The 27606-nt window shown below is 46.2% G+C and overlaps 1 protein-coding gene across 2 annotated transcripts in view; it reads left to right on the top strand.

The window, feature by feature from the left end:
- The first annotated feature begins 2925 nt into the window (after window positions 1–2925).
- Window positions 2926–27606, top strand: part of LOC118776993 (noelin-2-like) — a 71593-nt gene continuing 46912 nt past the window's right edge. The window contains exon 1 of one of the 2 annotated variants that reach the window (XM_036527687.1): window positions 2926–3441. In XM_036527687.1, coding sequence (XP_036383580.1) covers window positions 3385–3441 — 57 coding nt within the window. In that variant the 5' untranslated portion in view covers window positions 2926–3384. Of the gene's footprint in view, window positions 3442–25904; window positions 26176–27606 lie in introns of those variants that run through there. The other variant, XM_036527678.1, reaches the window with a different exon arrangement.

The raw sequence follows: 27606 nt of genomic DNA, 5'->3' as shown, positions 1-27606 counted from the left end.
ACCCAATGACTGTGCTCATGATTAATGCATGCGAATAAGTAAAAATTATTTTGACGATGTCTTTACACGCTTACTGTGGATTAGACCTGCTGCCATCCTTACAGGGTATAAGCTGGCTCTGAGCACTTGCAGTGGTTTAGACATGACAATGTGATCTTGCAGTTTGGAGGAAAAAAAGGGGAAAAAAAATTTAATCAAGAGTTAATGAGCGGGTATAATGACTGACCAGAATCTATCTTTCTTATCAAGCTGATCAGGAGATATTGGGTCTCAGCTCAGGCCTGTGAGTTAGTATTTACTTTGTGACCCTTCGAACTCATGTACCGTCATTATAATTTTTATTTATTATTTTGCAAAAGTGACAAAGCTATTATTCAATCATTTATCTGGCTGGCGGTCTTATCAAGGGCGACTTACCACAGTGCATCTCATCAAAACCTAATGACATTTCTCTATCGGTTTGCAGACTTTGAGAAAAATCAAAAAAGAAAATGTGCAAAGGTTATTTTCCCCTTCATCTGAATCATATGCTGGCATTTTACTGATTGTGGCTGACTGCAGATAGCTTGCAAAATGCCATTGAAGAAAACCGAACGACCTTGTCTTCTGCCTCCACCAGAGAGAAAGAGAAATTAAATTTCTTCATTCTGTTCTGGCAGACTGTCCGTTACCTTGTTAGCGAAATCTGATGCCTCTCCACCTCTTCTGGTTGGTCAGCCCTGGCACAAGGGGGGGAGTGGTTAGGGGATGGTTCTGTGCAAGGAAACGCAATGGAAGCATGAACTGTAACACCGAACCCCACCAGTGGTTTGGTCCATGGCTTGTAGTTTGTGGCTCGTGGTTAATGGTTCATTATCACATTGCATTATATTATTGGCATTTAGCAGACGCTCTTACGCGGAGTGACTTACGCGGAGTGACTTACGCAGTGTTTTTTTTTTTTTTTAAACAATGTTATCCATTTATACACAGCTGGATATGCACTGAGGCAATTGTAGGTTAAGTACCTTGCCCAAGGGTTACAGCAGCAGTGCCCCAGCAGGGATTCGGATTGGCAACCTTTTGGTTACGAGGTTCGAGGTTCGAGGTTCGAGTTTCGTGGTTCCAGCAGTGCGTTTGTCCAGTTCTGGTGTTGGAAACGTAGCATAGGAGCTAGAGGTTACTGCGGAACCTTCCTGCTGAAATCAATGTGAGAATATGGTACGTTGACTGAAACTGAAACACCTCCCTGATAACATTTCAATCCTCAGTGTTCCACTGTAATGTTTCCTGTTAATAACAGGAAAATCCTTTTTTTTGAAAATTTAAGGAGAAATTCACTCTTTTATCCATTCAAAAATGCAATTTCACTTAAGAGACTATGAGATTGATCTGTTCTCATTGAATCAATGTTAAAAGACCTAAATTACAATCCATAGTGCTAGAAAACATAAACTTTTGGGGGAAGAAAAAACAAAAACTTGAACCAGAGCATTTTGCTAGCTGAATGGATTATCTAACTGTACATACTAAGTCCCAATTCCAAATTATGGATAAAGATAAAAACTGACAGGAATACAGACAAATGCATTTGCTTATGCAATGGGTCCATAATACTGACATCTGCAAGAGGAAGTGGTGCGATTCTTATTGTATGTTTGATGACAGACCATGTATGATTGACATGCAGCATCACCGTCTCATTTCATTATCTCACTCAGTGAGTAGGAGTGGGCTTCAATAAAAAAATAACTACGCTCACCAGCTAAATGTACCCCTTCACATACAACTTCAAAGACAAGGCGGGTACCATCAAGTAATCCATTACACTTAGTATCATACACTGCTCAAGATTTCTAAAAATAGCTGACAACAAAGTGTCTCTTTTTTCATTTTGAAATGTATTTGTTGTTGTTCAAGATGACAAATGCAAATAACTGCAGTTCTGTATAAGCAAAATACCCTCTGTTACACTTGGTTTAATAATTAACTCTACTTACCCTTGGTGATGTCACTCCAGGTAACAGAGGGTTTTTGAGTTTATACATATTTTGACAGGCATGAATGGTATTACATAAATACCGCAGTGATTAAAAAAAAAAATCCTTTCGGATCCTTTTTCGTCCGTACCTCAAAGGTTCACCATCCATGCCAAAGAAACCGCTGTGAGGTGAGCTTCTGAAAAGTGCAACTAGGCATTGTCAGCATTTTCCTGGCCTGGCTCAGGCTTTTTTTCCTGTTTAAAAAAGGCAAAACTTTCCTCCGTGCCTGCTTCTGCCCACAGCACTGCGCTGAAAACCAGTCCCTCTGTCTCCATGAAAGGAGTGCCAGTGTATGTAAGATCTGAATGTGAAAAAAATAAACATAAGAAAGTATATACAGACTTACCCAGTATAACACTTAAAAGTAGGCTCTTCCAAAGCACTGGCACAGAGGGCCTTACGTTACACAGAAGCAACTGCGAATTCTTCCGGACGTAATGTGAAATGAAGGGAAAGATAACTGCAGTACAGAGAGACAACAGAGCAGAAGCCACTGGAGCCACCAGGGAGTCCCAGAGGTGTCTCTGGGTTTTGCTCTATCTGAGACATTAATTACATAATTGGATGAATTATTAAACGAAATGGAAGAATTTTACCAAACACACAAGCAGAACTGAGCAGCCCTGAGAGGAATCCAAAATGTAACAGATCCAAACCAATTATTGATATTTAACTGTTAACTACTGACGTGTTGCTTAAGCGAGCATAACAGCTAAATTGGTGGCAGTAATACCGTTATTATGACAGGCAAGTCTCTCAGTGCTGTGTAATCACCCTGTGTGTGGAAACCAAAGGCAGGGTGCAGAAGACAATATATGCTCGTGTACTCCGTTACACAGAAACAAAGACAGTGAAAGAGAGATCTGCGTCGATGTGCCACCCCTAGCGGTAGAACCTTGTAAATGCAACTACAGAGACGTGCCTGATCACCTTCCAACCTCTGCGATTGTGCCTCGCCGCTGTCTCCACTTAAATCCCACCTCTGTCGGTGGGTCCTTCTATGTCAACATATCTTGGAGCAAGATCTGGGGAAAGCATTTTATTCGCCCAGATAATACCCTTCCAGCGCAGACTCTCTCGGCTTTTGCCTTTGGCGGTCTAGGCAACATTCAGAACACATGCGGCTAATTATTACAGCGAGCAACAGTGGCGGTAGGCAGCGCCTGTAAATGGAATTATTGTAGTGGACCGCTGGGTATGTCGTTCGTCGTGCGCGTCGGAGAGAGAATTCACAGATTCCGTCTCGGATCTGCGGCGGCGGGGCCGGAAGATTTCATTTAAGAAGCCTCTTCAAACAGTGTTTTATTGACGGAAGATCCACAGAGGAGCCGGTGCGTGCTACAGCGCTGTCATTTCGGAGAGGATGCATCTTTTTAGTGCCATCTTTCTGCTGCTGATGTTAGCTGTCGTTCCTTGTGAGGTGAGACACGCACACACTCCTTCCTTTTTTTTTTCATTGCAATATTGGATTCCGTTTAAGAGCACCCGCGGAAAGGCGCTTGCACTCTACTGTCAGATCCTTGTGGGTTGCGTGACAACATAATAGCATGTGGAGAAAAGAAAAATGCAATGTGATGTCTCTCCTTTGGGGTGGGATGGTATCGATGTAGCCATTCTAAAAATTATAGTGATGTGGCGAGAAAAAAAAAACGTTTATCTAGAGGAAGTGTTTAATTGCGCTCCTGCGATCTGCGCGTGTTGTGTATTGTTTTTTCCTCTCGCGAGGGCGCAGATGCCTAATGTGATGATCTGATTTCCCCTGATGAGTGCGACCGGACAGCAGGGGATCCGACGGGCCGCCGCTCTGGCGCTTGCGGGAAGGAAAGTCAAAGGGGAAAAGCGAGGAGAGCTCCGTAAGATTTTTCACAGGAACGCGGGGGCAGAAACACGGCCGCCGGTGCGCCTGTCGTGGCGCGCCGCGGTGCCTGTTTCCAGTAAGGGGCTGAGCCAGTCGTGCGTGTATATAACCCCCCTCGCACAGGACCGCGCGAACACGTGTTAGCGTTTTAAATTATTGTTGCTGTAATTAAAGACCGCCTCGGGAGCCGGTGGAGCGGGGAGGCTCCGCGTAGACATGGGGGGGGGGGGGGGGGGGTTCTAAGTCTGCACTGCACTGGGCTCCGGTCCATTCCTGCCTCGAGGAACGAAAAACAAAGTGGCGACTTTGAATGGAGGCGAAGGGCAGCATCTATCTGGCCCGAGAAAGAAATGGGATGAGTTCAAAGGGATGACTCTGAGCTCTTAAAATGCGTTTTATTTAGCAGAAACCAAGCCATTCAGCATGTGTGATTTTTTTCTTTACACGTTTGAGAATCCGCACATATTCCCTTAAATTATTCATCGCGATCACTTAGACAGCTTTCTCCGTTTCCCCTCATCACACATCTCCGTCCGTAATTGACCTTAAGGGACAATTTGTTGCAAGTTCTGTCAAGTGAAATATTTATACCAAACGCCTCGAAACCGTCTCTTATCGTGACGCTGAAGACATAAACAATTAATGCGTTCTGCTCCCAAACGATAGAAATACACTACACCGGAGTGTGAACGTGGTGCCCGCTCCGCTGACTGTGCCAGGGCGCGTGTTAAATATTCATCACGCTTTAAAGAGACCGCGCTACTTCCAGCTCGCAGCACCTGTTTGATAAGCGTCCCATCGCCGGTTGGTCTTTGCCAGCCGGCCGAGAGGCAGGCCTGGCAAACCCCCATCGCGTTGCTCTCTGGCAGCGCTCCTGTGGAGACACAGGTCATAGATGGGGCGTGATTTATAATCCATCTCCAGACGCAGCAGAGACAGGTGTCTTATGGATGTTGGTCTTCTGGCCGCATTCTCAGCTGCTCTCTGGCTCTGCTTATAGATTTAATGCAGAATATATTTTCGTATTCTGGATTTGGCTGCAGTCGTGCGAGATTTGGCCAGTCCTGATTTTGACCTCAGAACATCTGTCTGGAAGATCGCTCCGGTCCTGTTAATTGGCAGCATGGTACCATAGACATTAAAGAATGATGTCTCCTGAACAGACCTCATAAATAACCCCAGACTGAGGCCAGTTACTGTAAGACTTCCTTGTCAGTGTGCTTTAGATACAGCAGTGAAACCTCCGTTGCTGTGTCTGCATTCACAGCTCGTTTGTTACAATACCCGGTGGTGGTGTCTTCCCTTTTAGCGTACCGTCACACATAGCACCGTCCAGTTTAATTAAACGAGCATCATCTCCATAACCCTGTCTGTAGTTACAGCTCTCTGAGACTTTACCCCCAATGTTCAGAAGTATCCATTTACGTTTACATTTATTCATCTGCCAGACGCTTTCATCCGAAGCGATTTAAAAGTGAGGTAGAGTACAACACAAGCAAAAAAAAATCCTCCTGTTATCACAAAGATCCAGAGCGTGTCTGAAGATACAGTATGTGCGTGTCTGGCCTTACAGTAATCATCTCTCCAGCTATCATTTTTAAAAAGCAGAAAAACAAACTAGATTATTCATAAAATTCTGCTCAAGCGTGGCTTCCTCCTACAAGATTACACCCCATGATTACGGGGGGGTTGGGGAGTAGATCTCTGGGGAGCAGGGGAGGCTGGAGTCTTGCTGTTGTTCACTCGAATTCAGGCTGCGCTGGGCATCTCAGCGGAGAGACGGAGCGCTCCATGTTAGTATTGTGATCGAGCCCACGAGGATTACGAGTACAGCCGCGCTGCGATGCGTCTCAGCTCTCAGAGATTGAGACGTTACTCGCGGCAACGCTCCGCAATCTGACTTGCTAATGAGACGTAATCACTGCTTGCGTTTCGTGTCAGGCTGACAGTAATCAGCGTGAGTGCGGGGTTTTATTTTCGGCATTCGGCTGAGAAGCAGCTGCTGGAGTTCCAGGGGGAAAAGGTCGCGCTAGGGTGGAGGTCAGAGGCCAGGGAGGAAATTTTAGACATTTTATACACATACATATGGGAAGCCAGAGGCACAGAGCCTTCTATAGTCTCCCTATAATTTTCTCATGTTCTTATCCATCTGGTGAGAGGAGGAGTAGGCAGCTAGCAATGGCTTGCATTTGGAGAGACGCCATCTTTAAAATTGTGAGTGAAACAGAAAGCGTTAATCAATCAATCAAATTTAATTTGTTGAAGCACATTTTCAGTGAAAATTATGGAATTGTCTCAACTATGTGAACACAGAGTGTTTTCTAGAGGGAACTGGAAAACCAGAAAACCCTGAGTTGGTCTGGAAGAACTGGAATCTTATACTCTCAGAATGCTGGAAAAGAGTGAAATGGCAATGAAATATTCATCCTGACATCAGCTCAAGCATAGCGGTTGTCAGGTCACCAGAGGGATGAAGGGGTGGTAAGCATTGTGAGGGGTATTGCTATCTGTATGCCTTGCAAGTGAAACTCGCAGGTGACACCACTGTCTTTTAACTGTGATTGAAACAGGACATGTCTGCACTGCACTGGTACCTGTTAGTGAAACAGGAAGTGGAAAGAGAAAGTGTTTGAACAGCACAGCTGTCTTTAAGCCTGTCAGTGAAACAGGAGGTCCAAGAGTAGCAAAGCTGTCTTTCAGGAACACGTGTTTCAAGCGAAGCAATAACATGAGATACAAGAACAAGACCAAACAAGCATTCAATCGCTGGATGTACAGAGAAGAAAATGGTTGTGCTTTCACTAGCCTAAACCTGGCTTTCAACCACCACACACACAGAGGCGTGCGCGCACACACACACACACACACACACACACACAAACGCACACACAGACAGACATTACCATGTACATATACTTTTACATTACATTACATACATTTAACAGACACTCTTATCTAGGTCAACTTTCAGTGCAATAGAACATTATGTGTATCCATTCAAGTTAAATGAGCAACAGTGTCAGACCAGGCTAACAGCACTCCCAGACCAGTGAGTGTGAGCATAACACCATTCAAGTACTACCACAAGCTAATTTGTGCAACGTAACTAGACAAGGGAAGCCAAGTATAGTACAGTACATCAGACACTAGAACACAGAATCCAAAATATATCACAATACACACACACACACACGCACAAATCTCTTTTTTGTTTGCTTTTGACGTATTATTATTGACACACCTAAATTCATTACCCCGAGCTGGAGCCTGAAATGGAAATGTGTACGCTAATGATCTGTATGGTAATGACCTCCGCTGTGCTCTGCAACGCTGTGGCCCCCGCTAATGACACAGGGCATTAACCGTGTCCGGCCTGTGACAGCACAGGCCCTGTTAGGCCTCCGATGACATCTCCAACGCGATGGTGTGTGTAGATTACACAGCTCTGTCAGAGCAGCTCGTGTCAGCTAGTAATTACAGGGTCCCGAACACACGGAGGCTGGAGCAGTCCAAAGATTAATCATCAAAAGCTGTGACTAAGTGATTAATTTATAAAATATTACATTTTTATTGGGGATAATTGAATGTTTCTTTATAATTCTATCAGGGCCGTGTAAAGTAATGATCACGGTGCTTTGATTATGTGACATAAAAACCTGATGTGGTTTGAAAACATTCAAGGCCACTCTTTCAGGTTAAGGTCTCGCAGAGTGTCCTCGTTATGTTTTTTCCTCACTGCACCAACGTGCCACATCGTAAAACTGCAGCAAACAGTACATCAGCAGTGCCTCAGTGCAAGCCAAAGCATGCATTTTTTATTCATATTTTCAAGACATTGGATTGCAGTGCATTGCATTTGTGAGCCCGCAGGTTTTGAGGTTTTGAACCCCAGATGAGACACTCCTGTTATACCCTCATACCTTGTGCTCGGCGTGAGTTTCTCTAATGTGTGAATGCGCATTACGCTGCATGTGAATTGGAAGTTCTTCTGTGTGAATGGAAAGTATGCTGTGTGAATGTATGGGTGCTCTTCTGTGTGAATGGAAAGTGTGCTGTGTGAATGTATGGGTGCTCTTCTGTGTGAATGGAAAGTGTGCTGTGTGAATGTATGGGTGCTCTTCTGTGTGAATGGAAAGTGTGCTGTGTGAATGTATGGGTGCTCTTCTGTGTGAATGGAAAGTGTGCTGTGTGAATGTATGGGTGCTCTACTGTGTGAATGGTGCTGTGTGACTGTGCAGTATCTGTACTGTGTGACAATGTGTCCAATTAGCAATGGCACTGCCCAGAGGCTGGATTTTGTGGGAATGAGACCCAGCATAGCCCCACAACCATAACTTATTCAGATACATTACATTATTGGCTTTTAGGAGATGCTCTTTTCCCTTTTTTTTACATATTACCCTGGATATTCACTGAGGATATTCATTTGTGGGTTAAGCACCTTGTCCAAGAGTACAACAGCAGCTCCCCAGTGGGGAATCGAACCTTTCGGTTACGAGTCCTGCTCCTTAACCACTATGCTACACTGCCGCCCCGTTAAGGTGCTGCCACATACTTGTGGCAGCTCATTGGGCCGACACTTTGTATTTTAGTATCATTCAGGACGGGCATGTTACAGCCACCCACACAGTCCAACTGTGTCCTCCCACTGAGTCTGCATGAGAAGAACAAGAGGAGCTCTCTGAAAATATGTGCTTGATGTTGTTGTTTTTAAAGCAGTCTGTGGTTCCTGTGCTTGCTTTCACTTCTGAACAGCAGACAAAGACAAAAAATTACTGAGTCAGACAAAGACAAACGTTTTTCAATCCCTTGCCAAGAATTGAACTTTCTGATCCTTTCTGAATATCTTTTTTGGTACACTATTTTTACTTACACTATTTTTTATTTAGCAGACGCTCTTACCTTGAGTGACTTACATAGAATAGAATAGAACAGAATATAGAATAGAATAGAATAGAATAGGATAGAATATATCTTTATTGTCCACCAGGGTGGAAGTTTGTCTTTGGCTCAACAAAACACAAGAACAACAACATAGGAAACAGACAGGCAGTTAATAAAACAAAAACGTAGACAAGGTCACATTACACATTACAGAAAAATAATAATAAATAAATAAATAAATAAATAATACAACCAGTTCTTCTCAGTGTCTGTGGCTTGACTCATATCAGTCAGTTGTAGAGTTAAGAATATTAATGGAACTTGGAACGAAGGACTTCTTAAATACATTTTTATTTGCCAGAGGGACTCTATAGCGCCTCCCGGATTTCAAAGGCTCGAACTGGCTGAAGAGAGGATGGGAGCTATCTGCCAGGATACTCCTCACCTTCTTCCTCACCCTTTCTGTAAAAAGTTGAGTTAAGGGCTTCTGGGGTTTGCCAACTATTTTGCTTGCCATTGACACAATTCTAGAAAGTTTATTCTTGAATATACAATTAATGTGACCGTACCAGGCAGGGAGATGAAAAGTTAAAAAACTCTCAATAATAGTTTTGTACACTGATTCTAAGATCTGCTGACTAACACTGAGGCTGCTGAGTTTTCTGAGAAGGTAGAGTCGCTGCGAGCGTCTCTTGAAAATATACTCCGTATCTTTTCACCTGGGAGTCCAGAACTGTGCCAAGGTATTTAAAGTTTTCCACAATTTCGACATGTTGGCCATCAAGAGAAACTGGCTCAATTTTCAGATTTTGTTTTGTGCAGATAATTGGTTCTTTTGTCTCAGCAACATTGATTTCTGGCTGGCTAAGGCGACACCCTGTTTCAGGGGCCTTAGTGTGAGCCAGATAGGCAGCTTCACCTAGAGGGTCTGATTTCTCTGGGAGGCCAACTAAGGCCATGTCGTCAGCATGCTTAGTCTAAAGTACAGGGTGCAGTTTTTACACGGTATTCATTGTTACAGCTGGACATGTACTGAGGCAATTCTGGGATAGGTATCTTGCTGCAAGGGTACAGCAGCAGTGCCCCAGCAGGGGACTTAAAGCTGCAGCCTTTTGATTACGAGCCCTGCTCTTTACCACTGTGCTCCACCGCACAGTATATGATATACTGTCTTTGCCTCTTTTCCCATGCAGAAATTTAGAGGCCAACTAAGGACTTGGTGGGGTGGAAAATTACATTGCAGTGCCCAGTTACAGTGTGTGTTCAGCAGTGTGGCGTAGAGGCAAGGAGCAGGGCTTGTGACCAAAAGTTTGCTGGTCCTATTCCCCACTGTGCTGCTATTATAACTTTGGGCAAGGTACTTAACCCAGAATTGCCTCAGCGAATATCCAACTGTATGAATGGATAAAACTGTAGCCTACTGTATGTAAGTCACTCCAGATAGAAGTGTCAGCTAAATGACAATAAGATAACATAATGTAATGTCCCTTGCATGTCTGTCTGGCTCAGGGAAGCCAGGCGAGTGTTCAGCATTCTGCGTGAAGTGTCTTTTTCGAAACGGGTTCCTATCATCATCTGCTCGTTCCTAACGACCCCGTCGCATTGACCAGTCAGGTGCTGTCGGCCGCTGCATTAGGACATGACAGTTTTGTGTAATGGGGGAGCCGGCCACGGGGGTCCCGTTCCGTGCTGTATCCACTGAACGCTTCATCCCTCTGTAATCCTCACCTGACTCGCAGTCAAACTCAGCCTGGAGTGTGAGGTCACGCCCCTGCCGAGCGCGCTCAAGGGACTTCACACTGGAGAGACTGATCACATTGCATTACATGCATTTAGCAGATGCTCTTAACCAGAGTGACTCACATATGTTACAGTTTTTTCATGTTATCCATTTATACAGCTGGATATTTACTGAGGCAATTGTGGGTTAAGTTCCTTGCCCAAGGGTACAGCAGCAGTGATCCAGCGGGGAATCAAACCATCAATCTTTTGGTTACAAGCTCTACTCCTTACTACTATGCTCTACTCCTTACTACTATGCCACACTGCCGCCCTATGTTACATTATTAACATCATTCAAGCCCTACCTTAAGTTAACTTGTGCAATCTGACAAAAGCCAAGTATACCATGATGCAACAGTCCCTAGAACACAGAATCAAAATACATCACAATATGACAAAATAAACAGTCTGAAGAGGTGGGTCTTCAGTCTGCATTGAAAGATGGCTGGTGATTCCGCTGTCCTAACCTCTGTGGGGAGTTCCTTCCACACTGTAGTTCTGCTCAGTATTGGAGGATCGGAACATCTTAGAATATCTTCACTCATTGACATTGTGAATACATTACGTGACCAGAATAGGCGTATTTTCACTCTGTCATTGGTAGGTAACCTCGGCAATGACCTTGGGTTGCCACTACAGAATGTTGTGATTGATTCCTTGATGTTTCAAACCCCCTGCTCTCTGATTGGCCGAGAGGTTCTGTGACCGTGAGACCACGATTCAGCGGAAGGAAGGGGTAGAACGGGCAGGGTAGAATGAGGGCATACAGGATAGGGTTGTCACAGCAATGTGACCATGATCTAAGGACTCACTTGAGCGGGATAGTTTTGGTCAGTCTCTTTGGAATGAGTCCTCCACTTCAGGGCCACTGACCCCTCATCAATCTTCACATAATCCTGTGCGCTTTCCCTGATACTGACCTCAGTGTGAGAATCTCAATGTGTGGGTTGTAGCGTGAGGTCATGTTTGGCGGTGTTGTGCTGCACAATATTTTGCACAGGCTCTCTTGTCTTTATTGTGTGTGGATTGGCTGATATGGTGGGTGTGGCAAATAGGACAAGCCAACTGATTTTTTTATGATTGCCCCATATTTGGCAGCATGAGTGATGGGGCGTTCACTTCTGTAACCATGAAGATGGAGCTTGATGTGAGCTGTAATCTGTTGGTACAGTCTGCCATTGTAGTTGTCTCTGTGATCTGTCGGTACAGTCTACCATTGTAGAGGTCTTTTTGATCTGTTGATAAAGTCTGCTGTTGTAGAGGTCTTTTTGATCTGTTGATACAATCTGCTATTGTTGAGGTCTCTATGATCCATTGTTACAGTCTGCCATTTTAGAGGTTTTTTTGAGCTGTGGATACAGTCTGACATTGTAATGGTGTCTGTGATCCATTGATACAGCCTGCTAGGGAACTGTAAAAAGGGAAGGGTAAAGAGGAATGAGGTTTTGTTAGGCTGAGTGGATAGGTGTTTGAAAGGCTTTGTCGTCTTTCTTCAATGGACACCAGGTTCTGTGTGAACTCACCTGTTCTCAGCTTGTTCCCTGAACTCTGCCCTCTAGTCTTTGTTCCCTGTAATTGGTCAATGTTATGACTCACTCTCAACGATTCACTTATTATTCCTGGCCGATTGGCTCGATGTGGCGCTTTCTGAAAATGCTGTGATGTTGATATGGGAGAATGCAAATGTATGCTAATTGGCTGTGTGATGAGAGGGAGAGCTGTGCATGTTAACGACCTCGTTAACAAGTGCAGATGATCCTGAATACAGCGCACACAATGCTGTGGTGCTCAGGTACTGTGGCCCTCTGTGTGCGCGTGTGTGTGTGTGTGTGTCTGTGTGTGTGTGTGTGTGTGTGTGTGTGTGTGCGTTTGTGTATGTGTGTGTGAGTGCGTGTGTGTGTGTGTGTGTGCGTGTGCATGTGTGTGTGTGTGTGCGTGTGTGTGTCTGTGTGTGTCTGTGTGTGTCTGTGTGTGTGTGTGTGTGTGTGTGTGTGCGTTTGTGTATGTGTGTGTGAGTGTGTACGTGTGTGTGTGTGTGTATGTGCATGTGTGTGTGCGTGTTTGTGTATGTGTGTGTTTGTGTGTGTATTTGCATGTGTGTGTGTGCGTTTGTGTATGTGTGTGTGTGTGTGTGTGTGTGTGTATGTGCATGTGTGTGAGTATATCTGCATGGCTGGATTAAAGTTTATTCAGCACCTGAAGGGCCCAGCGTGATGCTGGCTCCAGCTGTTTCTGCCACAGGCCAGACTGAGGCACAGCCAACCTGGCTAACATTCACGACAGAGCAAGTGGCCTTTAAACAGTGGTGACTGAGCAGTTAAACGGATACTGAACTGAATTGTATTAAATGACTCTGTCTATTTGCATTATGTTTCCTCTCTGTTTTACGATAGTAATAATAACTACTGTGCTATCATTTTTAGTATTATTACCATTACTACCTGCCTTCATATTGCAATGCTATCACTATTGATTTGGCAGCTACTGTTAGACTTGGGCCATACAGTATATGCCAGAACTGGTGATATAATGTATTGAGTTGTAAAATGTGTGCAGCAGTGTAGCATAGTGGTAAGGAGCATGGTTCATAATCGAGAGGTTTCTGGATAGATTCTCTGCTGGGGCGCTGTTGCTGTACCCTTGGGCAAGGCACTTAACCCAGAATTGCCTCAGTAAATATCCAGCTTGTATAAATTGATAAACAAACCTATGTAAGTCGCTCTACATAAGTGAATTGTCTGCTAAATGACAATAATGTAAAACAGCTTTTTTAAACACAGCCATGACACTGTTAATCAATGTTGAAACCCCACTTTGGGGCTTTCAGAACACGGGGCATGTAATTTCTTTTGGCTATTATACTTTATTGTTAGGATGCTGATGTCTCTCTCTTCCTCGCGTTGTGTGAAGGGCAGCTGTGTCTCGGCTGTTCTGGGATCAGCGTGAGCCCCCCCCCCGGGTCTTCCTGGCAGATATTTTTATGCCCTGGCCGCTGATCGGCCTTGTCCTCGGACAGAGATGGTGTCACCTTTGGCCTGGCTGTCCCCGGAGTGTCCCGTTGCCGGGGAAACCGGGTCCTCCCGAGGACATGGCTCCATTTTGATGAGATGAGAGAGGGTGAAGCTGCAGATCACCCAGAGCTGTGTTTGCTCCACGCCTCTGTCTGTCTGTCCGTCTGTCTGTCTCACTGTCTGTCACCTAGAGCTCCTCTTCCTCCACGCCTCCACAGCCTTGTTTGTCTGTCTGTCTATCGTGTAGAGTTGCTGTTATTCCACTCCTCCACAGCCCCATCTATCTCTCTGTCACCTAGAGCTGCTGTTCCTCCGTACCTCAACAGTCCTGTCTGTCTGTCTGTCCATGACATATAGTTCCTGTTTCTCCACACCTCCACCACCCTATCTGTCTGTCTATCTGTCACCCAGAGCTCCTGTTCCTCCACACCTTCACAGCCCTGTCTGTCTGTCACCTAGAGCTGCTGTTCCTCCATACCTCAACAGTCCTGCCTGTCTGCCTGTCTGTCTGTCGATTACATAGAGATTCCTCTTCCTCCACGTTTCCACCACCCTGTCTGTCTGTCACCCAGAGCTCCTAGGCTGCCATTCCTCCACAGCCCTACTAACTGTATGTCTGTCTCTCTGTCACCTACAGCTCCGGTTCCATGTTCCTCCATGACTCCACAGCCCTGTCTGTCTATTTGTCTGTCTCTCTGTCTATCTTTCTGTCTTCTGGTATCTTGAGTCACTGTTATTCTACGCTTCTACAGCCCTGTCTTTCTCTTTCTCTGTCTGTCTGCCTGTCAGTCACTTAGAGCCTCTGTTCCTCTATGTCTGCATGTATTTATGAGGTTTCTGTGAGGGGTGTGTGAGGACCTTGGGTGTGTGTGTGTGTATGTGTGTAAAGGGATTGAATGGGTGTATCCAGTGACTGTGATGTGTGGTAGTGTATGTACTTGGCTTTCTTTAGTTTGTAGGCTGTCTCATCAGGTTGCACAAGTTATGGTAGGGCTTGAATAGTCTTATGTTCACGCTCACTGGTCTGGGAGTGTTGTTAGCCTGGACTGACACTGTTGCTCATTTAACTTGGATGGATGCGCTTCTGTTCTTTTGTGCTGGGAGTCGCTCTGGATAAGAACATCTGCTAAATGAATGTAATGCAATCTCAATCATTCTCTCTTTATTAGTGTGTCAAAGATACAAAATAGGTCAACATCATACTGGAATAATCAAAACTCGAGCCTCAAAACTGTAGCTACAAGAAAATATGAAATACCCAAGACAAACAGGGCGAGGCACTCGAGATAATATAATATAAAAGAGAGCTTAAATAGAAGGTTTATTTTTTCTTGTAATTCTTTACAAGGGGAAAAAGAGCGCAGTGCTACCCAGGGTGTTAGCACTGAGCCTTTTCAAGTGTTTTCATCATGAGTCAAATGACAAAAGCCACAAAGAGAAAACACCTCAAAACAAATTTCGAAATAATTACCTACGTCCGTCCAACAATCAATTATTCATCAGGTACTCACTTACATGATTGCAGGGGAAACCGTTTCAATCAGCGGTTCCAGATGAAAGCAAAAAAAAAAAAAAAACACACAACAGATGAAGTTCTCAGGGCTGCATGCGAGAGAAGCCGCCAGGCTCCCAGCAAAGCAAAGGCCTAATGACACAAAATGGAGTGAATATTTATGTCGGTGCTTAATAAAGGAAGTGTGTCCTTCAGGGTGGAATCTATTCACCCGCGCCCCCGTGCAGAGATGAAATATTCATGTATTATTATGACATATTGTATCTCGCACCTTGGAGGAGAGCCAGGAGATGGAGCCAAAATGTACACGTTGTAATGGTCTGGGATCGTTCACCCGGTAACATGGGGACACTGTAATGCTTCAATGCGTGCCTATACGCGCATGTGCACATGCACATATAGGCACGCATACATACACATACACTGGCAGCGTAAAGACTAACCGACACTTGCATCACCATCACACATACACCCGTGTGCACACACACGCACACACACATCTTCTTGGACATGCGCTGTTTTTTGATGGCACACAAACACACATACATACCAGCAACACAAACACTAATACACAAACACACAAATCAGTAAAATTAACACACATGTAAACCGGTAACACCCATGGACTGAAATATCCCAAACACGTACCCATAAACAATTCCAATGCAAACACCACATGCCCATCGCACAGAAACCACCAACACAAACAGGTCACTTGTACGTATGCATCATGTGTGGAATAGTGTGGAACGGAAACCATGGCGATGAAGCATCTCAGCAGAATATCGGTAAAGGCTGCGGTGGCGTAGTCGTTGACAAGGGTGAAGATGCAGTCTTCTTCAAGGTGTCCATTTGAATGAATGTGCATTTGTCTGGAGCCCTGTTCGCTTTGCTGCACACATTCGATAACACAGGAAGGAAAAGAAATGTCTGGAGATTACATCTTCACAACGAGCAAGGCTCGTAACCCAGAGACTGCTGGTTCCGTTCACAATGAGCAAGGCTCGTAACCCAGAGACTGCTGGTTCCGTTCACAATGAGCAAGGCTCGTAACCCAGAGACTGCTGGTTCTGTTCACGATGAGCAAGGCTCGTAACCCAGAGACTGCTGGTTCCGTTCACAATGAGCAAGGCTCGTAACCCAGAGACTGCTGGTTCTGTTCACGATGAGCAAGGCTCGTAACCCAGAGACTGCTGGTTCCGTTCACGATGAGCAAGGCTCGTAACCCAGAGACTGCTGGTTCCGTTCACGATGAGCAAGGCTCGTAACCCAGAGACTGCTGGTTCCATTCTCCGCTGCGCCTCCGCTCTTTCGCAAGGTACTGACCCCAAATTATTACATCCAGCCAGATGAATGGATAACATATACGTATATGTTATCAATTCCATAACATATAAGTATATATATAAGTTTGTCTATATAAGAGCATCTGCTTAGCCAAAAATAGTGAACCTAAAATGTGCTACATGCTCCACACACGAGGTGTGAGGGCAATACCTTGTTAAAGTGTACTGTCCATGCCCCTCAGAGTGTCTCAGTCCCCGCCCCTCAGAGTGTCTCAGTCCCTGCCCTCAGAGTGTCTCAGTCCATGCCCCTCAGAGTGTCTCAGTCCCTGCCCTCAGAGTGTCTCAGTCCCCACCCCTCAGAGTGTCTCAGTCCCATCCCTCAGAGTGTCTCAGTCCCCACCCCTCAGAGTGTCTCAGTCCCTGGCCTCAGAGTGTCTCAGTCCCCGCCCCTCAGAGTGTCTCAGTCCCATCCCTCAGAGTGTCTCAGTCCCTTCCCTCAGAGTGTCTCAGTCCCCGCCCCTCAGAGTGTCTCAGTCCCATCCCTCAGAGTGTCTCAGTCCCTTCCCTCAGAGTGTCTCAGTCCCTTCCCTCAGAGTATCTCAGTCCCCGCCCCTCAGAGTGTCTCAGTCCCATCCCTCAGAGTGTCTCAGTCCCTGGCCTCAGAGTGTCTCAGTCCCTTCCCTCAGAGTGTCTCAGTCCCTGCCCCTCAGAGTGTCTCAGTCACACCCTCAGAGTGTCTCAGTCCCTGGCCTCAGAGTGTCTCAGTCCCTGGCCTCAGAGTGTCTCAGTCCCTTCCCTCAGAGTGTCTCAGTCCCTGCCCCTCAGAGTGTCTCAGTCACACCCTCAGAGTGTCTCAGTCCCTGGCCTCAGAGTGTCTCAGTCCCCGCCCCTCAGAGTGTCTCAGTCCCATCCCTCAGAGTGTCTCAGTCCCATCCCTCAGAGTGTCTCAGTCCCTTCCTGCAGTGCATCTTACGAGCCTTCCTTATGCTTCCTCTCTCAGCCTTCTGATTCATGTAAATATCCAGCCTGTGGTTTTGGAGATGTGGCACATGCAAAATCAGGGACACCGTGCATTAAGATTTACCATATTTATGTAGACAGTTCCACCCACCCTTTCTCTCTGTTACTCCTTCCCTCCCTCCCTCCCTCTTTCTCTCTCTCTCTCTCTAGCTCTCTCTCAGTAGATGCTCACACTCACCACTTAAATACCCCGAGTTCGCCAGCTCTGTCCTGTTTGACATTTCCAAACTTTTGCCCTAAGCGTCTGTCCCCCCCCCACTGCCACCCCCCGCCCCCCTGGCTGCGCTGTACAGCTCAGTGACTCCAGCCGCCACAACACCACAAAACTGCCCTTTAATGAGGCGATCAGGGGGGAGAGAGAGGGCGGAGAGAAAAATACAGTGCCAAACGCATTTATCTAAGGCCTTCCGTCCCCGTGGCACTGGGTGCACCGTGCGAGCCAGAGTGAAATGCCAGCACAAAATGGTGGGTGTGGCTAGGCCGCCCGGGGGGGGTCGGTCAAACAGAGGGAGGCTGGCAAAACGAGCGAGGTCCGGCCCTGAAAGCCGAGCTCAGAGAGAAAGCGAGGGAGCTGAACGTGTAATGAGCCATGGGCTGTGTAGAGTGGGGTTTAAACACCCCGCCAGATCAGGTAAAATCACGGATGAGAGCAGAGAGGGGCCTGTTCCAAAGTGCCTCTCTGAGATAGAAAGGTAGCTGTGTTACATAGTAGTAAGGAGTAGAAGCAGTGTGGTGTAATTGTTAGGAGCAGGGCTTGCAACCAAAAAGTTGCTGCTTCGATTCCCGACTGGGGCACTGCTGCTGTACCCTTGGGCAAGGTACTTAACCCACAATTGCCTCAGTAAATAGCCAGCTGTATAAATGGATAATATGTAAGAAACTGTAACCTATGTAAGTAGCTCTGGATCAGAGCATCTGCTAAATGACAGTAATGTAGTATAATATAATGAGACTCCATTGGTAGGGAAAGCCATTGGGGAGTGCCAGGGCCTGCAGATCTAGGGTTGCGGGACAGCAAATGTAACCTGTGTATGTCACTCTGAATCATCTGCTAAATGATGATACTGTACTGGGTAGGTAGGGCTTGAAACTTAATGGTTACCCATTCAAATCCCACTGCTGTTGTACCCTACGTTAAGGCTTTTAACACATTATTTCATAGCCTTAGCAAATATGAATGGATGAGTGGATCTGTTTGTGTGTATGTATGAATGGATAACATGTAAAACTTGTAAACCGTGTAAATTGTACAGATTAAGACCCCCCTGGTATGTAAATGTAAAGGAGTCTTTGCGCGCGTTTTTAACGCGGCCGTAAAATTGTATTCCTCTTTGACTCGGGGTCCGCAATAACTCCTAAATGCCTCATTTTGCAGGGGACAGGGCAGCGTGAGCCACTGAAATGAACTGAAATCGGTGGAATTTGGGTATTTTCAGCCAGCGCTTGAGCGCAGGAAAGCATCACCTCGTTTTTTACAGGAGTCAGCATTAAGACATTGGACACTGTCCAGGACTTGACGTCCTCTAGGCAACTGAACAAAAAGTACACGTCTCCCAAAAATAAATCTCTGCCGGGGAGAGGGAGAGACAGGGAGGGATGGGATGGGGAGGGGGATGGGGGATGGGGAGAGAAGAGAGAGGCAGAGCCAGGAAAGGAGTAAGGATTCCGACAGCGTTACCCCCCCCCCACCCCCTTGCGTAGCTCTTCATCGCTGTGGTCTTCATCAGTCTGGTCTTCGCTGTTCGCTGGTTCCTGTCCTAACATCAGGCCAGGGCCATGCTGGTGGTCGTCACCGCGGTGACAATGATGCTCACACTGTGCATCCACCCCTCGGTACAGTACTTTGTATGGACATTCGGACTGGTAAGGGCCTGCAGTGCCTCGGTGACATCTATCCAGCTTTTAAATTGTGTTGCCTTGGGAACCATCCCAAGTGCTGGAGAGGCTCCAGGCCATCAGAAAGGTAGAGGGAGCCTGAGAGATCTGTAGGTTTTTGTATTGCGTGTGTCCTCGGAAGGGCGAGGAGTGGTCACCTGGTGACACGTGCATTTTCCTGACCCGTGATAGAGAGATGAGAGATGAGTGAGAACACCCTCTCTTGTCGTCTGCAGAGCCTTTGGGAAAGCATCATTTCAGTAGGTACGGTTAGCTCATTGTTGCCGTGGCTACTGAGGTCGTATGAAACATCATACCCCCCCTCACCCCCCAAAGTGTGACCAGACTGAATCCACTTCTGAGGTCTGTGTATTACCTGTGAAGCTCTGATGTGCAGAGGCTGCCACCTGTGGGCAGAGTGCGGTACTGCATTGGTCTCTGTCTCCCTCTGTGCTGGACTCCACAGAGAGTCTACAGATACCAACCAGCTCAGATCCTCAATCCTCTGTGTGACATCAAAGCCATGCAGCGCAGCCTGTGCCACTGTGCAGAGGGGTCTGTCCCTGCACACACACACACACACACACACACACACACACGCACACACACACACGTATGTTCTCTCTCTGACCGACATCCCTCTCTCTCTCTTGCTCTCTCTCTCTCTCTCTTACACACACACACACACACAAACACACGTTCTCTCTCTCGCTGACGTCTCTCTCTCTCTCTATCTCTCTCTCTCACACACACACACACAAACACATTCACGCTCTCTACCAAGCACACTCACTCTCTCTCACACACATTCACTCTTTGTCTCTCTCTGACACACATATACTGACTCACTTATTATCTCTTTCTCTCACACACACACACAGACACACACACACAAACAGACACTCTCTCTCACTCTCTCTCTCTGTATCTACAAGCACGCATACACACTCAGCTGCACACCACAGATGCACCCACTGTTTCTAATTCAAAATTAAAATGGATCTCTATTGGCACAACAAATAAGATTATGTTGCCAACACATAAACAACAAATACAAATATAAAAGTGGCAACTGAATTTACAATAATTATGATAATGACTCTTTTGCTCTCTCTCTCACTCACACACGCACTTAGACAATCACAGACTTTATTACACACACTCACTCACTTTCTCTCATAGAAACACAAATGTACAACACACACACACACACACACACACAGTCTCTCATGTATACTCTCTCCCTCTCAGATATTAACACATACATACAACAGATATGCATTCATAGCTGTCTATAGTCTCCAACAAACTCCAGCGGTTCCTGAGAGGGAGAGAGATAGGGAGAAAGCCTTTTATGACTTTTAAGAGTGCTTTATTTGAACTTCTTGTTGCTACATAAAGGTACAATTTGCACAATTATTATTATATAATTCACAAGTTGGAAAAAATGAACATAGAAAGATCCATAAACCAAACCAAACTGAAACCCAAAAACAAGAGAAGCCATCATCACCGCCCCCTCCCTACCTCCCCCACCCCCCCCCCCCCCCCCAAAAAACACCATTCAGAAAGGACAAACAGTGTTACTGTAAAGCCAAAGGGTTAGGCTGTCAGTTTTAACATGTCAGTTCCATTACATCAGTCTCATTTACTTTAGAGAGAGTGCGAGAGGGAGAGACAGAGAGAGGAAGAAGGAGAGAGGGAGAGAGAGAGGGGCAGAGAGAGAGAGCAGGCTAACATTAAAGATCACAGCATGACTCATTTTGGTAGTATGATGTGTATTAATCCCCTTTCCTCTGTGATGTCAGCCTGTTGCATTATGGGTGTTTCCTGCTCCTGTCCTTACTCACGTGTCTGGAAGAGTGCGAGAGGTTCCTGCTGTTGTGATGTGGCAGATCTCCAACGGCAACGCGACAGACTGCTGCTCTTTTGAGGTCCCGGTGTTTGTGGAGCCTCTGATCTCTGTGGTTGTGGACTGTGTTTTGCGAGCACTGTTTGGTTGCAGTCTCTGGTTGGTATTTTTTTTCTCTGTGCCTGTGCTTGCGGTCTCTGTGTTCCTGCGGTCTCCGTGCCTGGCACAGTGCAGGCAGCGTTCTCATGTCCGAGCGGGGAGACCGCGCTGCGGTGAGACTCATCGTTCCCTCTGCTGCCTCCTGGTGCCTGTTATGCACATTGCAGAACTCATTAAACACGTTTACACTAAAAAGCAAGCATTCTCCGGGTTATGTTTCACTCTACAAACATAAACTTGACATAAGCATCATCATAATATAAAAGTATACAGATATACAAAATGTGAGATGTGTAGTGTATATGGAAGCAGTGTGTAGTGTATTTATGAGATGCCCTGTGCAAAAAATGGTGCCATGTGAACGCACCATACACAGTTGGTACAGTATGTCTATACACTTATGGCTCAAGAGGAAAAACAAAACATGGGTTATTCCAGAAGGAGACAAATAGAGATGTCCCAATGCAGGTCCTTTCCAGGTAATAGAATAGACAGGTGGAGATGTCCCAGCTGATGCAGGTCCTATCCAGGTAATAGAATAGGCAGGTGGAGATGTCCCAGCTGATGCAGCTCCTATCCAGGTAATAGAATAGACAGGTGGAGATGTCCCAGCTGATGCAGCTCCTATCCAGGTAATAGAATAGGCAGGTAGAGAAGTCCCATCTGAAGAATCTACCACATCAGAAAAGCAGCTTATCTCAGGAGCTTTCCTGTTTCAAAGCCAAGATTTCATTTCCATTGTAAACTTTAATTGAATTTATTATATCAGTTATTTTCAAAGATTTTTATGTTCTCTTAAGCATGGTTCACTCCTGAACTTTTTGGTTGTATTACACAGCTTAGCAAATCCCTAGGGAGTCTGTTTTTTGTGTTAGCTGAAAAAGACATCATGTCAGAATATCTGTGTGATCATTGTCCCTCACAGAGTCCAACTCTCTGTGACCTGCTGGACATTCCAGGCCATAATGAAAGTTTTTATTACAATTACATCACTTTTTAGAAAATGTAACCAGTTGCAGATAATAGGTTTGTTTCTTCATTTCATTATTATTTTTGGAATTTATTTCAGTGCTTCAAAGATTAATCTGTAGTATGAAATGTGAAATGTAAATGATTACGTCCAGTGTTTGGAGTGTGCAGTTTAAAGTTTGGAATGTGAAGTGTAAAGTATACAGTTCAGAGTGTGAAGTTTGCAGTGTGAATGGTAGAATGTGCAAAGTGTGGTGTTTAAAGTATGCAGTGTAAAGCATTCAGTGTAAATGTGCAGTGTGCAGTGTGAAATTGTGGAGTGCGCAGTGAAAAGTAGTGCGATGAAAAGAACGTGGGGTGTAAAACGTGTAGTGTTGGATGTGAAGTATGGCGTGTAAAGTTTGGAGTGTGCAGTGTGAAGTGCTCCGTATGGAGCGTGGGGTGTAAAACGTGTAGTGTTGGATGTGAAGTATGGCGTGTAAAGTTTGGAGTGTGCAGTGTGAAGTGCACCGTATGGAGCGTGGGGTGTAAAACGTGTAGTGTTGGATGTGAAGTATGGCGTGTAAAGTTTGGAGTGTGAAGTGCACCGTATGGAACGTGGGGTGTAAAACGTGTAGTGTTGGATGTGAAGTATGGCGTGTAAAGTTTGGAGTGTGCAGTGTGAAGTGCACCGTATGGAGCGTGGGGTGTAAAACGTGTAGGGTTGGATGTGAAGTATGGCGTGTAAAGTTTGGAGTGTGCAGTGTGAAGTGCTCCGTATGGAGCGTGGGGTGTAAAACGCGTAGTGTTGGATGTGAAGTATGGCGTGTAAAGTTTGGAGTGTGCAGTGTGAAGTGCACCGTATGGAGCGTGGGGTGTAAAGCACAGCGTGTAAAATGTGAAGTATGAAGTAAAATTTGCCGGTGAAACACGCGTCTGCACACTTGTGTGTCGTAGGTGAACCAGGCGTACTTGGAAATAAACATCAATGTAATGCAAGTAATAACAAGTAATATATATGTTATGAATGTATAATAAGTAGTAATGAATGTAATATAAGTGGTTGCTAAGATTCAGAGCTGCCTGAGCAGACATTTTCATTTTGGAATCCAATATGGCAGCACCGGGGAGGCCCAGGTCAGGAGGGGCCAAATGAGGCTTCTGTAACAACACCCAATAAGAGGGTGGGGTCAGTCTGAACCAATGAGTCAACCTCTCTCAGACGCTGGGAGCACCATCGGAAGCATGTCCTGACGATGTCATTTCCTCACCCCGACTCAAATGTAACTGAATGATTGTCCCCAGCCACTGACCCTGTAACCGACTCAGTTTTTTGGGCGTCACGGTTGATCATAGCATTGCAGTTGGGTAAACTGCTCCCGAATCAGAATCAGCTTTATTTCATATAAAGGTTTAGCATAGCATTTGATAAGATTAAGCTAATCCTGGTGAGATGATCCTGGATCAGTCTTAGCTTTTTTCAAACAATGGCTGAGCCAAGGGTCGAAGATGGGAAAGCTGATCTGTGAGTGTTTTTCTGGTTGGGTGAAAGCACCCTGACCTTTCCAGTCTGATCAGGACATATGAGTTTCAGTTCATCTGTGTCATTTCTCAGACAGGCACTGTTTCATCTGTGTCACATTGGCCAGTAGAAAAAAAAAAAACCATGGACGGGGAGAGCAGGAGAAGTCATTGAGTTACCCATGCTCAAAACAGACTCATTTATGCCCACACAGAACTTCAACCAGCATCAGTAATCTTCCTGAGGTGTTCAGTGATCGTGCTGCAGGCAAAGTCAGCTGGTGCAGTACATATTTCTCACCACACGAGGGCAGTGCCACACCAGGAATGGGCTGATCATAGAGCCAGCTTTACCCACACGGTCAATGGAGTGCAGCTTGAGGGTGCTGTTGATCCATAGAAGTGTTGCAGCCTGTAAATATACAAATCCAAAAACCGGCTAGAGTACTTGTGTTATTCACGGTACTGTCTACATTTGAGCTATGCATCCTGTTGCTGGTTGTTGTTATGCTGTTCCTACCTTAGTTCCTTCATAGTGTCTTTCTGGAAATGCTCCACATTTGAGTCCACATTGTTGGACACGCGTTGTGAATGATGTGGCTGGTAAATCTATTTCTTCATAAGCATTAGTTAATGTCTGATCTTGGCTATTGGATTACAGTTCCCTGTAGTCCTTGGAGTAAATAATAACTGTATATGTATCTTCTGTATATCACGTACTTCATCTACAACCCCTCATGTGAGTTTTGTTGTGCAATACAAGCACTGTATTGCTAAACCTTTTAGTATGTTGGAATATGGGTTTTTGTATACAGGTGAGACAACTACGCACATTACTGCCTCTGACTGCATGCTCTGTGCAGGTGTGCCAGCCATGGTTTGCTCAGCTCAGCTCTATTAGAGTCTGACCTGCCCAGTAATGTGATTGTAGAGTCTCACTGTATATTTTAATACTTTCTTGCTAAATTGTATGTGTATTTCACCAAGGATGAGTGCATTACTGGGTGAAATTGATTACACTGGGGTTATCTGGAAAAAGATGTACCAAGGTTAGCTGAATATCTTTCGCATAAAGTATGCATCCATATACACACACACACACACACACACACACACACACACACAATCCCATCACAGACACACTCTGACTTCCAGCACAGATGTGCACTGACACTCTACGGTACAGACACACAGACACCCAAATCTCACAGAACAAACTCACAATGCTACTCACCTTACAGCTCAGATGCAAATTAAAGCACCGGAAAATTACAGTACAGTACAGCACTGACAGATTCCAGCAGAGACACACACTGAAATTCAGATATCGCAACGCGGACACGCTAATGGCTGAGACAGGAATGTGAGATATCGAATCAACGCTAGCTCTTCCATTCAGTTATCCTGCCGTCATTAATCTTTATTATTTTCACCTGGCAGTCAGTATACACGAGCATCTCGGGGTTATTCGTCTGATTCATTAGCTTAGCATAACTTGGCAACACACTTCCACCGGGGAGCTCTCACTCAGTGACTCATTACTCATACTAAAGCGCCCCCCCCCGTCTCTCACTGTCATCTGACCGGTGTTCTAGGGGTGGGACGGGGTCTGGGGGATGGGGGGGGGGGGGTGCACAGATCTGTGAATCATTCCAATAAGGTTTTCCGAATTTTAAATATCAGATGGGAGAGAGCGAGGGTGTGTGTGTGTGTGTGTGGTGGGGGGGGGGTCGAGATCGAAGGAAAGGGAAAGAAGGAGGGGTGGGAACCGTGAGGGATGAGGGAGGAGGAAGGGAGGGATGGATCTGAAAGAGGGCAGGAGGGAGGGAGGGAAGAGGGGGGGAAGCAGCCAATGCGGAGCGCCGAGTCTTGCGTGAGAGTGAGCGAGCGAGGGAGTGAGCGAGCGAGACAGCGAGAGAGCGAGAGAGAGAGAGAGAGAGAGGATGCTGTCCCCGGTCTCTTCCCTATAAGAGGCCAGTCGCTCCCGTCTCTCCCGCTGAAGGCTCGGAGGCAGCGCTCGGATCGGCTCCGCCACTCGGATTACAGATCCGTCTCTCTTCCTCTACGTTCATCCCTCCGCTTGCTCTCTCTCTCTCTCTCTCTCTCACTCCTTCCCCCCGGCGAGGGTAGCCTTCCCCCCCTCCTCCTCCTCCTCCTCCCCCCCCACCCCCCCGCGGCCCGATCGGAGGGGGTGTCGGTTCCGGCCGCCGTTCCCGTTCTGCCCCGTCCCGTCCCGGTGCGGCGCGGTGTGTGTGACTCAGGGGGGGCGGGGGTCGTACCCTCCCCGGGGCGGGGGCAGCCATGAGCGTCCCGCTGCTGAAGATCGGGGCGGTGCTCAGCACCATGGCGATGGTCACCAACTGGATGTCCCAGACCCTGCCCTCGCTGGTGGGGCTCAACGGGACCACCATCAGCGCCGGGGGCACCTCGGAGAAGATCGTGAGCGTGGGTACCGCTTCTCCTCCTCCTCTTCCTCTTTGCGTGTGGGAGGGGGGCGGGTGGAGGGCGAGGGGGCATGGGTGCGTTTTGGGGTGTGGGGCAGGTGACAGGGTGTGTGGAGGTCTCAGAGTTGAGGTCTGACAGAGCTGAGATCTTTGCTGGGTGTCTCAGAGTGAGAGCGCCTGTGAATGTGTGTGTGTGTGTGTGTGAATGTGTGGATCTGTGTATGAGTTTTTGTGTGCAGGCGAGTATGAATGAGTGTGTATTGAGTGCGTGTGTGAAACAATGTGGGTTGCTGGCTGATTGTCAGTGCGTGTGTCTGTCTGTGTGTACATGTAACTGTGTGTGTGTGTGTGTGTGAGTGAGTGTGTGTGTGTGAGTGAGTGAGTGAATGAGTGTGTATGTGTGCATGAGACTGTTTATGTGTTTTTCTGTGCACGTATGGGTATGTGTGTGTGTTGCTGGGAGAGTGTGTGTGTGTGTGTGTGTGTGTGTGTGTGTGTTATGGGGAGTGTGCATGTGTGTGTGGGTGGCATTGTTATTGTGCAGCTTTGGCATGTGTGTGGGCAGATGAACTCTGCTGAAATGTTTGATGTTTGGGGGGGGGGGATTAAAGAACGTGCCTAATGGATTATTAAAGGCAGACTGAAGCTGCTCCCTCTTAGTAGGACAATACAACTGTGTGTGTGTCTGTATATAACCCACATAAAAAATAAGATATTGCTGTTTTGGTATATTGAAAAGTATTTCTGCTTTGTATTAATATGTTTTAAATGTATTTGCAACATGTTTTTGGGCTGAAAAACATATTTTTCAGTATATCAACGTATTTCGTTTCCATATGGTGTGTGTCACTTAAAAAGAGGGAAAGAAGCAATTGTGACATGGAGGAAACCTGAAATTGGTAGCTGTGTTGGAGTAGGGTGTGAGTAGGGTGTGAGTAGGTGTGAGTAGGGTGTGGGTAGGTATGGGAGGAGGTTGGTGTAGGTGGGGAGTTGGGTGTGTGTAGGTGGGGAGGTGGGTGGAGAATTTGATCGCATTAAAAAGCCTTGCAGAAAATAATTGGATCAATACAGGCATTAAGCATTTTGGCTCACCTTGAGCCATCTTTCAAACTTGTTATAGATTATGATAGCAGTTGAGTTTTCAGACCGTCTGCAGGTGTATTACTTGAAATACTCACACTGCAGTGCTGCCGGATGCACAGATGAAGAAATCCATTCTGATGTCTGATGGGGCGATCAGCAAAACCCAAATTAAAACCCGACCCAGCACGCCTGCTCGCCCAGGGGACCACTCAGTTACCACAGATACATTACAAACGGCACACTTCGGAGATCCATTTCCGCTCCTCTTTTTGAAGATCGGGGAGGTGAATTTTCAGATGGTCCCTATGCAATTAACCAAACCTAGACAAACCGGTTCTCTCCGTGTCTA

This window comes from Megalops cyprinoides, chromosome 1, assembly GCF_013368585.1.
Source record: "Megalops cyprinoides isolate fMegCyp1 chromosome 1, fMegCyp1.pri, whole genome shotgun sequence".
NCBI classification, from domain to species: domain Eukaryota; kingdom Metazoa; phylum Chordata; class Actinopteri; order Elopiformes; family Megalopidae; genus Megalops; species Megalops cyprinoides.
The sequence above is the reverse complement of the archived record's forward strand: the minus strand, read 5'-3'. Positions and strand labels throughout refer to the sequence as shown.